The sequence below is a fragment of the Metopolophium dirhodum genome, chromosome 7, assembly GCF_019925205.1.
Source record: "Metopolophium dirhodum isolate CAU chromosome 7, ASM1992520v1, whole genome shotgun sequence".
In the NCBI taxonomy this organism is placed as follows: domain Eukaryota; kingdom Metazoa; phylum Arthropoda; class Insecta; order Hemiptera; family Aphididae; genus Metopolophium; species Metopolophium dirhodum.
This window is the reverse complement of record NC_083566.1, coordinates 32510956-32529269: the sequence shown is the minus strand read 5'-3', so window position 1 is coordinate 32529269 and position 18314 is coordinate 32510956. Positions and strand designations below refer to the sequence as shown.

Below are 18314 nucleotides of genomic sequence, written 5' to 3'. Positions count from 1 at the left end.
CTGACTCAAACATTAATTATTATTATTATTACGAAGTGTGTTTTCGTACCTACAATATTAACTCGGCAGTCATTTCGGCCTCGTCGATGGTTATTTTTCTTCCGCCATTAATAATTGTATCAACTCGCAGTTGCTTGATGTTTTCATTAAATTAAAAACCTGTCCGTCTCGCAAAACAACAATAATCGACTGATGCGGCAATATCAGCGGTGTAATATTATATAGCGACATGGCGGCAAACAGGGAACAACAAGAGTCCCGCATAAAAAGGTCCCGTAACGACGAGTAGAGTATGTAAATATTTACGCGTTTAGACCACCAAGACAACGTCAATGTATACGTATAACAATATGTAAAATAAAAAAAAAAATAATATTGTTTTTAATATTTCTTCCCGACTTTTCCGTCAGCAGAAAAACACCAGTTTGGTTATATTATTTCTCTATTACACAAGCAAAATGTAATATTATGATGTTAAAAGTAAAAAAAAAGGTAATTTTGTTCGTTCTATATCTCTTCATTATACATTATACATTTTTATCATTATGATCTTTTTACCATTATTTAATCGGTGCTTGACATAGAAGTATATCGTTTTAGCATTATGTTTTCCTTTTGTTCGACCATTTTTGCAATATAACATAGGTATTATTATAATAAAATTATTGAAACCTTTGGATTTTAAAAAATTTTTTGTATTTAATTATAGGCATAAGTAATAAAGCGATAAACTAAAAAATATTAAGTATAGCAAATAATATGGAGAATATCAAAACTCTATTTTAAATAGTGTCAAAGGCTGCAAGTTGTTTCCGTGTGATGTTTTCTATACAAAATTGACAGTTTCTGAAGCATAAGCTAAACGTTCAAAGAGTTTAACAGGGAAATTGAAAAAGTTTTAAAGATGTTTTTTGTTATTTATGTCACTATTTTCATTAAAAAAAATATTTTAAAATAAGAACAACTTTTGTCAAAAATAATTTTAATATCGAGAATTGGTTTTTACAGTTCATTCATAACAGAATGATAAAACATAAGATTATTATTGTTTACATGATGAATATTTGTTATCATGTCAAAACTAAAATCAGATAATGTAATATTATTAATATGCATTATAGCTGTATGTCAAGTATATGATATTAAAAATACAAAAATTTAAATGTTTAATGATTTTCAATAAAAATTATATTATGATGTAACTAGATGATAGGTAGGTAACTAATTCACTAATATTGTGTTACTAGTTTTTTACGATACAACAAAAGTAGACATTTGAATAATATTATTTTTATCAATTATTTTAAAGTGTTATTTTAACATTCCTACAACAATGCGTTAATTAGCCATTGTAAAAACTGCAATATAATATAATTATATGCAGTTATTTAATTATTCTTCAACATTTTATCTGAATGATTAGCTAAAATGTCTCGAGGGACGTACAAATATTCCCACTCAAATGACAACATAATACGTCACACGTATTTTTGTTGAAAGTTGGTGCTCTAATTATGATTCCACGAAACTTTAGCTTCAAAGAGAGTTTGTAATGATACTTCACTAACGAGAACGCAAATAAAAAAAAAAAATATATATATATATACATATTATGTATACGATAAAAAAATGTAATCAAGGCCCAAATTATAGGTTAGGATAACTGAAGGGTTATAATAGCAGACAACAAAGAATACTTATTAAGTAAATAGAAAAAAAAGTTATTTAAATTTTGATGTTCAACGGTATCTGTTTAACTAAATGTGTATTAATATTTCCTTAAATAATGAAAAATGACTATGAGTAAATTAAAGGAGACATTTTTCTTTTAAAAATAGCACTTACCGTCAATGCGTTGAATTTATCTATACACGATTGCAAAATCAACTAAAACCATTTATATTATGTTAAAGTATTTATTAGGTACTGCTTTTCCATATTATATTATAATATAATATAATGTTATCAATATTAATATCACACTGTGCAATTAATTCATGTTTATAATTTCAGAAGTGGCCTACAAAGTCCAAAAACTTTTTATATATACGATATACATTTAGTGAATTGTACTTAAATAAATTGGTCATAATTTATTTTGAAACGCAATTGACTCGTGTGTTGTGTAATAAATTACTTCTATGAACTAGGTGATCTTGATATAAACTTCTAAAAATGTAATTATATTACTGTAGCTAAAGTTTTTAATACTATCGTTTTAATTCTATCATCACGTACCTATATATGTGTATTGTAGTTTTTTTCCTTTTTTTATTCTGCGAATCATTTAAAAGTTATAATCAATTTACTTAAACTAATGAAAAGCGTAAACGTCTGTAGCGTTAAATGCGTTCGCAATGTAAATTAAATGATACCGAAAATAAATTGAAGCTGGTGATTGTTTAATCAACTTGTACAACAGAATAATATGTTTAAAATTGAAAAACCAATTTTCAGATTTATAACATTAGATACTGAAAGATTTTAACATTTCAATAATTGTAGGTAGATTCTTCATCGTTATAATTCATAGCTAGTTGGTACTTGGTACACTATTGTTTTTTTTTTTAACATAATCACACATTCCATGAAATTACTGACCTTAACGACCAAACATCTAATGAATATTATTGAAACGTAATTGTGAAGTATGAGGCATTATTATTGGTAGATCAAACTATATTATATTTATCACAGTTAAATGTTAGTCGTAACCAAATTGGAATACCGTGTTTTTATTTTAATGGATTAATAAATTTAAATGATGGCAACATTAGTTATTATCTAAAGAAAATGATGACCTTTTACAGTGAAAACTCTTCAATATCAAATTATTAATGACGACCCCCCCTTTGTATTTTGTCGAAACGTTTATTCCAACGTCCAAAATGACAATATTAAAAAAGTTTTCTGTCCCTCATGTGATATTCTCATTAAAGGGCACATGATTTTTTTTAACTCCACAAAACTTTTGTTACGAACAAAGCGTGAAAAAATGACGACGATTTTGAATCTGAATAATAATAATATGTTGAGAGAAGTTTTCAGTATAAGCAACATTTTTAAATTTTCATTGCAATACTATTGGAGTTTTTGTAACACTTGTTATTATTTCAAATATAAGTAAATTAATATGAACTAATACTATAGGTAGTATACTTTACTATACTTTATGTGTAACTATATAACATACAATGTAGCCAACTCAGTACGTTGCTGTTATTTTTTTTTGCTAAAAAAATATGCCAATTAAAAATAAAATGTCAAGCTTGTCGATTGTTTATTTTTTTCATTTTATGTTACAGTTACTGTACCACTTGTTCCTGTGGATGCTGTGGAAGGTAAAACCGTTAATTTTCCTTGCGACGTTTCCTCACCAAATCCAGCAGACAAAGTTTACATGGTATTCTGGTTCAAAGATGACTCTGGCGTACCACTATACAGGTATGATTTTATGGTGTTATTGTAAATATTATAATACATATTATTACGGACAAAAACATAATATACATATTGAATGTATTTTTATGAATAGTTTATGATTTTAAACAAATGCACATTGTTTTGTATATAAATTTAAATAACATCACACATGTACCTATATGTTATGATGTGCGTAATATATTATATACAATTCATCGATGATAATTTTAAAAATCGAATATGTTTTAAACTTAAAATCTTTGGGTTCATAAAAAAGCAACTTCATAAATTCTTGAATAGTCTTAAAAATTCACACATTGATTGTGTTTTAAAATTTGATCAAACGTAATAATACCTTGTATGTATCTATATTGTTCATAGTTCGTCTATAAAAATAAATCTTGATATCGTTTATTATTTCGCATAGTAGAATGAGCCGACCCTGAAATCCATGCGATGTCATTATCTTTACACGATTGTGGGAACGAAATATAATCATATTTCATCGACTACCACTGACGACTGTGTTATTATAATTTTCGAAGAACTTATTGAACGGAAATCTGACAAGGGGTGTCAAGAACATTGGGCTGCCGGTGCTCAGTAATGAAAGGGTGTAGGCGGGGTCTAAGTTAAAAGCGCCATCGTACGTACGTTTCCCGTTGCAAGTTTCGAGGTTTAATTATCGTATTTAAACAGAGCTTGCAGCAGTTCAAATTCAAATAGGTCTCTCACAAACGTGACATTTTGTTATGCATCGATATTCAGGGGGAAAATATTTTTAAAAGGAATCGCATTGACTATAATAATATATTACATATTATTATTATCATCTGCTGTTGTACTCGTATACATTACAAATAATTTGATTGCTCACGGCAACATGCAAGCGTGGTGACCTAGGTGTCTAGTATATATATGGTTTTTATTTTGTTATCTATATACATATTATATTGCGTGTGAATTTAAACTACTTCACTAACGATTCATATATTTTAAAACCTAATATTGGAGCAGTCAAACCTTCTACAGAGGTTCTGGTCACAAAATGGTTTTATGCCACGTATTTTGTCATGTTTTCGTTAGTACCAAAACAACTAGATTACAGACTATTACTCGTTCCACGTGGCCTTAAGGTTTGTAGCCAAATAATTATTTTTGAGCCTACTTGTGAATGATGAACAGTTAAATATTATATTTTACCCAGGTACCAGATCCATCGGATATACAAATAGTATTATTTAAAATATCATGTAAAACGTAAGTATTACTTGATATTATTGTTCCGATATTTTATTAAATTTAAATCAATAATCAATAATCTTGCTTAGTTTATGTGAATTTTTTCTTATACATTATTATTTTAAAAATGATAATCATTTTTTTTGTAATTTTTCCCTGATATACAATTAATATAAGTGTCTATTATAGACTATAGCTCATACGTGAAGCAGTAATAGTAGTTTAATGTTTATCAATCAATAAAAGGGTACCCAATAATTTTTATGACATCCTAAAACATCATTGGTATTATATTTTTTACAATTTATGATGTAACTATAGACAAAATATTAATTGATAACTATGTGTTTTTTTTTAAATATTTCAACGTTCCTATACTTTTATAGCATAAAATGCTACACTTGTGTATTGATAAAGTATATAATAAATGTTATTTTGATTAGAGAATATTGAAAACTTTCTTGTAAATATTTTTTATCTAAACACATATATGCACAAAATGTTTGAAAAGTATGGGACACTAAACATAAAAATGTTACGGCCATCAGAAATACTACAGCAAATTTGTAATAGCATACAATCATTACAATCTATACTATATTATATATTTTAAGTAAATAAACTTCTATCAAACGTAAAAGCACATATTATACTTATATTAATTATAGGTACATTTTATTATAATTATTAGTGAAACTAAAATTAAAATTAAAAAGCAAAATATAAGTTTAAGTTATTTATTTTTTTTTATTTTTTTTTTAAGTACCTATATTTATAATTGAAAATATAATAACTTTTGTTTGTATACAAAAATTGTTTATTCATTTTAGCTACACAACGTTGCTTTATTTTTTTATTTGAACACTAAAAATGTTTAATTTCTTTTTAATCAACCGTTTTTTAATCGTTACCTATTGAATTATAACTCAAAGTGTATTTTAAATTAGTTGTATATAATAATATATTATTATATAAGTACCTAATACGTGGTTCATTAATTTAAATTTTTAAAGTTAGTGAATATTTTTTTCAATGATATTATGAAGTAAAATAATTGAATATGAAGCAGAAATTTAAAAAGTTTTTGAACGTCGAAATGTCCACGAGTTTGAATAATATTTCTCAGAATTCACAGATAAAGTTTAATTAATTTTATACGATAAAAAATATTCATCAATAAATAATGACTGGAGAATTATTGTTTATAATACAACGAATCGTGATATAAATTAATGCATAATGGATTAACTGACTTAAAAATGTTTTCTTATACGTTTCAATACAAAATCACTTATTACAAGTAAAAAGGATTGTTTATTACCTGTCCACATGACTGATGATTCAGTTATCTACAATTGAATTATTATTGTCATGTCAAGTTTTTTTTTCATATATTTTATATATATTATATACAATGTTTAAACTTTTTTATACCACTGTCTGGGACTAGTATTATGCGATATGCACTGTTAGACAGTAAAATGCCTCAAAACGTCCCATTTATAAACGGAAATTGTGTATACATGCCTGGCAGTTTTTCATTTTTTCTCCCATTGTAGGTATTCATTTAAACTCAAAATATTTTTAATATTTTTAGGTTTTGTTCTCTTTAACGTCTTTTATAAAGTTATAGTTTAACGATATTAACATAATATCTTAGTATGGTGTACGGGGTATAACTATACCTACTACCGTTAGTGTTTTGATTGAAATACCAATGACAGCATTAATTTTATTAAAATAATATTAATAAAAAAATAATTTCGTTTCGTGAAATTTAAAATTTAATACTACAAAATTATCACTATTTAGTTATATTTAGATGCTAGCGCTTTCCTAATACATACTTAAACTTAAGATCTATTCGATGTGTATAATGTTTGACTGATGACTGATGGACTGCGTAAGTTTGTATACTAAAATAGTATAGTAGGTGCTATGTAATTTAGATTTGGATATTAAAATAGATATTTAAGGTAATTAACATTTCTATAAAATAATTTCTGTTTATCTGAATGAATGTATTTTTTTGATAGAGAAATAAAAAATCATGCAAATTTTCAAAAAGTTGATTTAGATGTGGAGACTTCCAAGGTCGATATCCTTATACAGTATAAATCTATCAACGACCGAAAGTAACATCACTACACTAAACGTTTTCTTTTGGTTCCAGTACCTTTTCATGAGTGTAATTTTTAGGATCTGACAAGATTTACTACAGTTTTTATTTTTGAAAATAAGTCAGGTTATTATCATAATTATATATTCTTCCAAATCCATGTTTATTAATTTTGTATTGCTAATAAAACACATGTCGATTACATAATATTATAGTTCCTCAATTATTACTTAATAATTAGTTGAATGTATATTCATCAAAATGTATGTAATTCTAATTTTACGTTCAATATATTTCAATTATTTATTGAGAAGGATAAAGCTGAGAATTGAAATGCTAATTATTTATAAATTGAATCGATAATTGATCGTGGAATTAGAATCTTTCAAAAGTACGAAATAACCTAATAATATTTACCAACTTTTGTTTTTATATTATATATTTGCATTCAAATAACGGCAGAATATAATATCATACAATTACCATTAACCGATTACTATTCATCATAATATAATATATTATATAGGACGTATATTAGACTAATGAAATACCATATATACAATATAATACTTGTCTAGAACACTGCATTATTATATTGTGTAAAGGGGATCCTGGGCTATAAACAACGAACGGATTAATCTGTTTTGCTACCTACTGACGGTTCTGCGAAATCCAAGTTAAAAAACACAAACGTCTGCCGTAATAATAATACTAATGATAACAACAACAGTAATAATAATAATAATAATAATAATAATAATAATAATGTTAACAATTATAATGCTATAAGCGACGGTGTGTAATATTTCCAGTTGTATTAATGTATTATTATAGCGTACAAAAAGGTCGTGCCGTGCGTTGTGTAGTCGCCTCTGCTGCGTTTTAATTAATTATTATACGCGTGTCCCCGCCTTGTGCCGCTCCACTTGTGCAGATTGCCTTTGGATGCGAATGAAAAGAAAAAAAAATAACGAGAGCAGAAAATATATCGGGCGGCCAGGGGAACGATACCTATATAGGTACTACATGTACATTGTACAGTACATATTTATGGCATATCGCCGGAACATGTGCAATTCCCGGAAAAACAATACACGTTCCGCAGCCACGTGTATTGTTAATATTACACTTATTGGTTTTTAATTAGTAGGTATGCCCAAGTGTGATTATACAATCGAACAATGGAGCAAACGCGGTCGGGATTTCATGTCGTGCTCACGTGTTTGCGTAAATTTGCACGTACTTGTGTGCGCGGTGTGTGCTAACAACGGCGATGGTGTGAAAGAAAACAGTAGAAAAAAAAAGAAAAACATCGTATCCGAGGACCTCGAGCACGAAATTGTTAAAATTTACGTTCGCCGTTATTGATTTTGCGGGTTTGAAAGAAAACTTTTTTTTAACTTTTCACCCACATATCGATTGTCATCTAAAAGTTCCGTGGTGGGTAGTAATATTGCTAGGAGTCGTTTGTTTGCCAATCGAATTCCACTGCCGTAAATATTGTTTTTACGTTTTGTTCAATTTAAATGGCCACCTGCACCGACGTTGGCGATCGCCGCTGTTGGTGTTCATAATCAGACATCAAACGGTACAAGTTCGTAGACGACTGTCGACTGGGTTGTTAATCTCAAATATAAAAACGTGTGTTCGGGAAACGTACAAAAGAAACGACCAAACATGAAATATAAACGCCAACACATATCGTTACCATAAAAGCAATATGTTGCGATCATCGACCATCGCTCGCATTACATACAGCTGCTCTTCAATGCCATCAAATCAATTTCCAATGAAGAAATGTATTGCACCGATCAATTTATAACACAAGTTTACACTTTCAAAAGTTATACGACCCCGCGTGTCGTGTTTGTTTTATCAGGTATTTTTCGTTAGTGTTCGTGCTTAAATCTAGTCGTATGAATTTATTATTCTACAGTATGAAACGTTAAAAATATTTTATTACATTGGAAATGACGAAAATACAATGGAAGGAAAAATCTTTTTTCACGACTTAAATTAAATGATGTAATTTAACCCGCATGCAGTGCTGTATCATGGACATATTAGACGTATATTATACTCATCATGAAAAACATCGGCCCCCATCCCCAGTCTGGGAACGTATAAGATACTCGTCGTAGTCAATAAATGACAGTTAACTAATAGGAACGTTATAAAAGTTATATACTTTGGTCAATTATACGTTACCAAAGTTAAATATCTTAGGTGGTATTGGCTGATTAGAATTTTTTACTTTGACACAGTTTGAATGACTTCAAAAGTCTAGCTATAGGATAGTATAATATACAAGTGGGGAAAAAGAATAAACCGTCTGCATTGCAAAAGGGTAACAATGTAAAAAAAATATGCGGCACTGAAAGGGTTAAAATATTATTATATTTGTTTTACAATATTCTCGTTGTTGTTACTGGGTTTATTTTTGTACGCAATCAGTATTTTTTAAATATGGTAATTTATGAAATTTCAAATTTATCGTTTCAAAATTAATATGAAAAAGATTCAAAGATAATTCTAAATATAATACAATTATTTAAGACAAAATGATTTTTTTATTATGTAAATTATATCGTGATGTTTCAAACTTGGTTATAAAATTTAACAATTTTTTGTTTTTATACCGTTCAATGGAATGAATAATAATTCTCTTGTTGTATTAATCCAATTATTTAAGTATAAAAGTATGTGGAACAACGCTATTGTTTTCATGTGAATAACAATATACATGATACAATAATATATTAGTTATAACAAGCTGAACACGCAACCCGAAAAGTATTTTTTACGAACAATTTAGTTAGATGCGTTATTTGGTATTTCATTCAAACAAATAAGATTTAATCAATACATTAAACTATTTATTTTACTGTAGATAAATAGTTCAAAACATTTTAGTTTATTGGAATAATACCGATGAAATATAAAACAAGGTTTTTAAAAATATAAATGTATGCTTCCTAGAATCATATTATAATGCGTACAATGTAATCTTATAATGATTTTTATAATATTTTATAACAAATAAGGACATTTTATTTTAACAGATATTACAGACTTTTCAGAATTTAAATACTTCCATGGATTGCGCTTTTATTCTGATTTTTGAAATTTAAATACTATTCTTAGTGAGAATGAGCACAGGGAAAAATACCAAACCGTAAGATTTTTTTTATTTCGTTTCCTTGGTCCTCGGTAAAGTTTTAATAATAAATTATTTTAGTCGACCGTTCCATTATAATTATTTTAATATGCAGGATGAAATCGTTAACGTTAATTATACATTTATACAAACCTAATATCGATATGCCAAAACTGTTTTTTTTTTATAAGTGCTTCAAAGCTTTTTAATTTAAATTGTTTGAATCTGTCATAGAATATGAACATTACCAGATTTTTATTTCAGAAACTGTAATTATACAATATAATACATTGCATTTTCAATGATTTCTTCATCGAAATATTATAATGATTGGTGCAATTTTTAATTTTATTAATCATTCTAGGATCTGTCATGAGCATTAGGATTATGTGATTTAGGTACATTCACTGGATAGCTTCTATTCTCACTGTTTCTAATGTATGTATTTCTCTATTTCACCAATTTTTTTATGGTAAAAATAATGTATAGAATGTAAATTTATTTTATATAGGTAATAGCTGATAATACAAAATAGATTATGTGTTTCTTTTTTTTTTTCTGAAACTCATTTATACATTATTTATAAAAGTCCTCAAGTGTAATATACATATATAATATATATATATATATATATATCAAAAGTTCTTAAATAATATTCACAATATTTAAACTCAATATCGAGGTTTTTATTTATAAATTCACTGTATAGTACCTTTGAATTTTATTAACTGATACCTACATATTATGTATAGGTATATTTTATAATAATAATTTAGGTACATGCTTAAATGGTCATGTAGGTGATAATATTTTTTTATTTGATACTCTTAAATATTAAAATTCGTATTTTTTTGTTGAAATATTTTTAATAAAAACTTTATTAATATACCTATAATTATTATTTTTGGAGATTTATTCATGCTCAATTTTTCTTAACTCTAGATTATCATTAAGTAGAAGGAAAGATATGCATATTGATCCATGCTCAAGTGTTGCAAAATAAATGATCAGTAACATTTTTATAAAATTTTAATTATATTTTAAAATTGATCAATTCAATGTATTACATCGATTGCAGATTATAATTTATTTTGTCATATGTTTTCTGCGTTCGTCACAGCTTTCTTTCTTAGTATCTATATTATATACGTATGTAATTGAGGTTTATACCATAGTTACTTAAAGATTATCATAAATTGACCATAATCGTTAATTCACATTTTGTACAAACATATATAATACTATAATATAAACTCAAATCCAAGGATATTTAAAAAACAAACAGTTTAAAGATTTATGACATTAATATTAAAAGCCCATCGATGATAGGTTTGAAATTCCCTTGGAGGGGTTTCTAGTGTCCGGGTGAGTGACATTTAGAACATTCAACATTTAGTTACGTCTTACATTACAACGTTTCTGATAAATGATTAGTGATAATTCCTTAGATACACGATACCAGATTAAGACTTGCATGTAATGTATATTAAATGTAACATCTTAAATGATTGAAAGTCACATTTACCGATTAACCTTAAATCTTAATTTTTGAAATATTTTTCATTATACGAATGTATACGAGTGTTAACACAATGAATATTATAGGGTTCGAAATCTTAAGATTGAAGTTCAAATAAATTTAATATAGTACAAAATCTATTAATTTATATAATTTTTAGAGTATCTTTATACTTTATAGATTACTAATTTATTCCGATAATTACTATTATTATATTTATAATACTTATCATAAAAAAATACCTACTCTTAAACACACAAAATAAAATATTTGGTACTTAATCATTATTCTCATGTTAAATGTTTTTTGTACTTTTAAAAACATTTTTTTTTTCAAATAATATGACATCACTGTTATTTAATATTCATAAAGTAAAATGTACAATCATAATACGTCATTATGTGTTAAAACTATTTTTTTTTTGTTAATATTTTGTACATTTTACATTCCAAAATAACACTAGTATAATTTTATATAACATATTTTTTGTCAATCTCGGATTCTTGGTAGGTATAATATTATTTTAATGCACTGTCTATTTTACTTTTATTTTCAAAGTTATAGGTATCGGGTTCCAGAAATCATATATATATATACACATTTAATAATAAAGATCATGATTAAGATCATGCGTGTATAGAAAAAAGCAGCATTTTCGATTTTATTGAAAAGGTGTGGCAAAGATAACAGTGGAGATAAATGAGAAGAAATACCAATTGGTGTATACGTTCTCGACTGGCATACGTCCATCGTTTCTCCAATTTCGCGGATGACCGTTTCCAACACACACACACACACACACACACACACACACACACACACACACACACACGAGCACCCATATATGTTTCTATGATACAATCTTCCAATTATAATCGGGATTCGAGCCCAGCTCGAGCGCCACCGGGAAACCCAGCACCACCACCACCGCATGGTTGTTGTGTGGGCGACGGGACTGAGCTCACACATATATACAAGTCACAACGGTCCGTTTGTCGTAATAATTGAATTATAAGACCAATAGGGATGGCGGCTCCGGGAATGGCTCGGTGAAGGGTAGTTTTTCGCGTGACGAGTCGGCAGTACATATTATACACTGTACAGTGGACGTGTATGTGTAGGAAAAAGGGGGTAGCAATTAAATGTGGTGGCAGTGGTGGTGGAAAAAGTGTGCAGGGTTGATCGGGTGTGGGATGGGGAGGTGTGTGTAGGGCTGAAATTCCTTTTCCCGGCACTACCGCCACATCAACCACCTCCATCACCGCTACTATTGCTACTGCCACTGCCACTGCGACTACAACTGCAGCCCTATATGCGCCGTACCCGGTCATTATATAGTGAAAAACGATTAAGGCCATCGAGGGCTGAGTGGCGGGAACACCGGCGAGGTGGTGTGTGTATAAAATAATAATAAAAACTCTCTTGGGCTGACCGAAAGCGTATAATAATATAACAGCATGACAGTAATGACCAACGGATTTTCAAAGAGTAAAACTGTACTACAACTATTGCTTACTACTACTACTACCTATTACTGCTGATTCTGTTGCGATGGCGGAGAAAATGTTAGAACCAAAAATAATACACCGATATATAAAGATGTGTCTAAAAACTCGTTTGTGTGTGTGTGCATGTCGAAAGAAGGCGGTAAATTTGATTGGTCTATAAAGGCCTAAACTCCACTAGAAGACGAAGAAAAAGTATGTTAAACAAACATCTAAGGAAGGGGCGATCCGTAATATTATTTAATGTTGACAAAATAAATGTCAACATTTTGAAGATGCTGTACTGCATCGCTTCATCACTTATCGTAATATCGTTGAAAGAATATTATAAATTAGTATTTCGTTATTGATTTTCTAATAGCCCTTTTAAAATGAATTTTTTATGTGAATCTGAAATCAAAGAATAGTAAAATTAATACAATACACTTCGATGTACAAATCAAATTCTGAATTTTACAAAGTTTTTTCGAGATCATTGATATGCATTTCTATATTTATCAAATATTAACATGGTCGGTGTATACTATAGTATAAGACATATTTTTTCATTATTTTTAATACCATGTTTTGTTACGAATGCAAAATTTGTCACAACTGTGGTCTAAAATAACTACTGCACAGCTCATCACTTATGATATTAAACTCGTATTAGTAAAAGAAAACATCGTAAATACTTAAATTGGCACGTACATATAGAGTTCATATATTCAGTTCACAGTTAACCATAAATAGAAAAATAATATAATTCGTAGGCACTTAAAATAATGATACTTAACGATGGTAATGGATTTTGTTATCTACTCGATTTATATTATTATATTTGTTTCTTTCGTTGAATGTTCAAAAATAATTTTACTTGTCAAACGTGCATTTACAGTGAACATGAATGTGGCGAGGGTGGTAAATAGTCGCGGAAACCAACTGGAAATTCGAATTAGAGTCGTATGTACCTAACTGGACCGTGAATTCGGTAACAGTATTTAATTTATGTTTGCGGACCTGGTATATGCAACCTCAATTATCCACGGTGGGAATCGTCTGTGTGTCTAAATAACTCTCAGCTAGGAAGTGTATTATGTTAAATTATAAGTACGTAAAACAATTAATATATTTATAAAGCTATTGTAAGTATACATGTATTATATTCGTGTTCAATCATAATATAATTTATTCATGATTTCTGGATTACATAAAAAAATTTAATTAAATAAAAATCGAGCATTTATGATTAATATCAAGTTTGTAAAAATATAATATGTATCATATAGTAGTAATAGGTACCTGCAATAATATTATGGTACATATTTGTAGAATATATTATAGCCTATATGTATGTAGTATTGTAGTGGAACAAATATTAATTCAAGTAAACTCACGATAGTTACGATACATAGGCAAACGTACTTTGGATTTTGACGGTCCGAAGTTTTCCAACTTAATTTGGGAAAATGTTAGCACACGTAGACTATAGTATTTTGCAGTGTAGTTTAAAATATATTTTATTATCTTTATTGCGATTTTGAAAATGATTAAAAACAGTTATATAAAAAATACAATTAATATAAATAAATATAAACCAATCACAGAAATGAAATATTTAATTTTTGACATATAGGCTTGAGCAAATAACACTCAAAATTACTTTTCTGTAATATTGGATATAAGTTTTTAAATTGAAACTATAATATTATGTAGGTACAAAATGTTAATATATTTAAAATATTGCTTAGTGTAAACGATAATAACACAATTTTCTCGAGAACTCAGTATCAGTATTTTACATGGAAACATCAAAATAATATAACTTGTATAATATACAGGTTTCATAAAATGTTTAATAATAGTAAAAAACAAATATATGGCCGTTTATTTTACTTTTATTTATATTTAAATTGTATTAATAACATAATGTCATTATTAAAAATGCAATGCTGAAAATGTATTTTGTATATTCATTATATTATTGTGTTAAACTAGTTATTTGTTACATTGTTATATACAGGTGTAACAGGAGGACCTGTCAGATGAAAGATCTTTTGTGCTAATCAACATTTTTTAATTGTTTTTATCCATAATTTATTGACTAAATAAATGTTTTTACAGTCACCATTTTTCTAAAATCCAGGTTTACAAATTGGCTGTTTTGGATTTTTCAAAAAAAAAATTATATCAGGTATTTATTAAGGGACCCGGTAGCCAGTTTTACAAATTTTCCGCAATTCTATACAATTTGAAAATTAAATTTTATATTTTAGTTGCTACCTCAATTATAATACTTTTCCACTAAGCTACCCGATACCTATTTAGGGTGAGGGGGGGGGGGGTTGATAGGGTGTATTATATCGAAAAAATGACTTCACGGGAATAATTCTCAGGTATTGTAGGATTTTCGGATTTTGATGACTATTTTTTTATCTGAAAGAAGATGACATCTTACAGCTCACATCAATCTCTGATTTTGTATTTAATTTAAAATAATTGTATTAAGCAATTTATAAAAAATGCTTTTTATCTTGTATTTTTTTAGACATATTATAAAGTTTAAGAATAAAATATTGAAAAACAGAGATCCACGCGAGCCGTAAAATATTTCCTTCTAGCAATTAAAAAAAAAAAATTATGAAATTTGGTTGATTCTACTAGGCGGTATTGTTATTCCCGCAAAGTGTATTTTTGAAGACAAAATGGCATCGGCACCGGGCGCCTTAAATAAAAAATGTTATACTATTCGTGTGACGCAAGTATCTGCGATTATTTTTAAAAAAAATTTAAAAATATTGGTTAGAACAGACGTTATTTTATTTGTCCGGTCTTTCCTGTATACGTAATTTAAATTTGATATAATCACTTTTATTTTTGTTTTATATTTGTAATTTTTTTTTTCAATTGTTTAATAAGTATAAATCTTAACAATGATAGACGTATATTAGGTACCTACTATAAAAATATAATATTCTGCACATTACCATTCATTTTATTTGGCCTTGCAGAAGTCGTCTCGTAACGTTTTACGCTATTTGTTATTATGTTTGAATACTGCAGTGTTGGGACCAATCTCCATTTAATCAAATATTAATACTATAAGGTCTCAAAAATATAGGCGAATAATATCATTTTCACAGCGCATACCGGAAATTGATACACATTTTTACCGTTGTCGTATCACACTACAAAGCAATATTGTAGCGCCATAGGGTCCCGAGTTCTTCCAAATTGTATGTTACATGAGCTGTTGAGATAAAATTATATTTTTTATGCTTTGTCCTCTAGTTATGTTCACATTAAATTAGATTTTCATGTACATGATATCATTTTGTACAAAATAAATTTGTAAATTATTTGTTTTGATACTTACAATAATTTACGGGTGTAGAAAATATTTATTTAAAACAACATTTATTGTGTACCTATATAATAACATATAGAAAAGTTATGATATTCCCTATGCATTGTCTTATAAACAACTCATATAATTACCTTTTGGAAATATGGAATACTTAAATAGTTTTTTTGGGTTGAATGGATTTTCCCCCACATATTTTGTATTATTCAATTTCAAAATAAAACGCGTTCACCGTAACAGGTGTACCCGAATATTTTAATATGGTGCATTGATAAAAATGTAAGTATTCTAGTTAACCTAACCATATTAATACTTATTTATAATTGAATGTCACACTCAACTTAGGCATGCCACTTAATTTTTCAACTTTTTACCCAGTAACTGTCCAGCTTTGATTATATTAATATAATTATGAGGACCCCACTTTATCATTACCGATATTATATGCGATCATAAAATAATATGTGTCTTTAATTAAATTAAATTAACCTCCAAAAAATCAGAATTTAAATAATTAAATCCACTCTGTTTAATAAAATCATAATTTACAATTTTGTATTTATTTCGTTTAAAATATAAATTTGTATTTTTATGAAAGAATTATAAATTATAATATATTTTATAAATTATTAATGTATATTATACATTATAGGAAAGCAAGCGCTCTTATGTGTTATACTATAAAAATGGTGTATATTGTAATGTTGGTACCTAATACTTCAATATTTCTGACTGGTTAGCGGATTTTTGAATCTTATAAGAATCACTTTTTTTGGTAAAATATGTATCATTTAATTTTGACAATATCGTGTAACAATTCCATTATTATTGAATAGCTTACAGACTGAAATTACAGTCATTGTTCAAAACCTATTTAAACATTTAGTACTAAGTATTACCCTTAATGTGTATAAATAATATTGACTTTATAATTAGTAAAAGTAATGAACAGGTTTTCTGTTTCAAAGCTAAATTTTCCGTCAGGTTAATAAAATTGAGCAAATTTAATTAAAACTAACGAGTATTTTCAACGAAAAAATAAAAAACCAGTAATTATGCTGCAATGATTTAGCGTAAAATATAAAAAAGTCTTTTTACTATCGAATAAAAGATTGATCGTATCATGTTATTTTAGTTAATGGTATAAAAGGATAAATTAATAAAGTTTGATAAATAAACCCTGGAGAAATATAATTAATATGAAGTCAGCAATTCATTATTATCGTCTTAGTAGATGACCAGTATTTTTTTTGCTAAAAGCTCAACATCATATTGAACGTACTTCTTTACAGTTATATTTTATAGTTAACTTTTGTTTTTCCGATATAATTAAATATAATTTAATGTGAAATACGTTTTCGACAAAATAATTTTAGGAGAGATACGAATATTATATTTTATATTAAAAAATAAAAATGGTTGTAGCCTGTAGGTAACAATTAAGACGTACTTAATACTTGAACACATAATAATTCGTAAGATAAAAATTAAGCTAAAAATTATATTACATATTATTATAATTTATTAGTAATAATTATTTTTTTATAGTTTTATGGGAAAATGAACCTTATTTTTTCCGATGTACACTTTTTTTCCAAAATGTATACCCAGAGGTGTGACGTCATGTATGCGCATATATAACATTATAAATAAGTAATATCAAACGTCTGAAACAAAATAGGTAGGTATATAAGATATAACTGTGGTGAAAAATCGAGAAATGAGTTTGGAGGTGTTTTCAAGTTTCGTTCTCTGTTTCCGTCTTGACACGTTTCGTAAAACACAAAAACAAAGTATAGACACACTTCTAACGATAACGTTTTAAAATTGTTACCAATATGTGTTCTAACGCTCCATACACCATTAATGGCTGTCCCTCAAGGGTAGTGGGTGTGTATGAGTAAAGCAAAAAGGTTTTCCAATTTGCCTTCCACTTGCTACTTGTTCTTCACTACGCACACACACACACACACACACACACACACACACACACACACACACACACA

At 27.7% G+C, this 18314-nt stretch overlaps 1 protein-coding gene across 1 annotated transcript in view; it reads left to right on the top strand.

The window, feature by feature from the left end:
• LOC132949232 (nephrin-like) overlaps positions 1-18314 on the top strand; it is a 354694-nt gene that overhangs the window by 124536 nt on the left and 211844 nt on the right. Inside the window, exon 2 of the mRNA XM_061020012.1 lies at positions 3306-3444. Within this exon, the coding sequence (XP_060875995.1) occupies positions 3306-3444 (139 nt within the window). The remainder of the gene's footprint in view (positions 1-3305; positions 3445-18314) is intronic.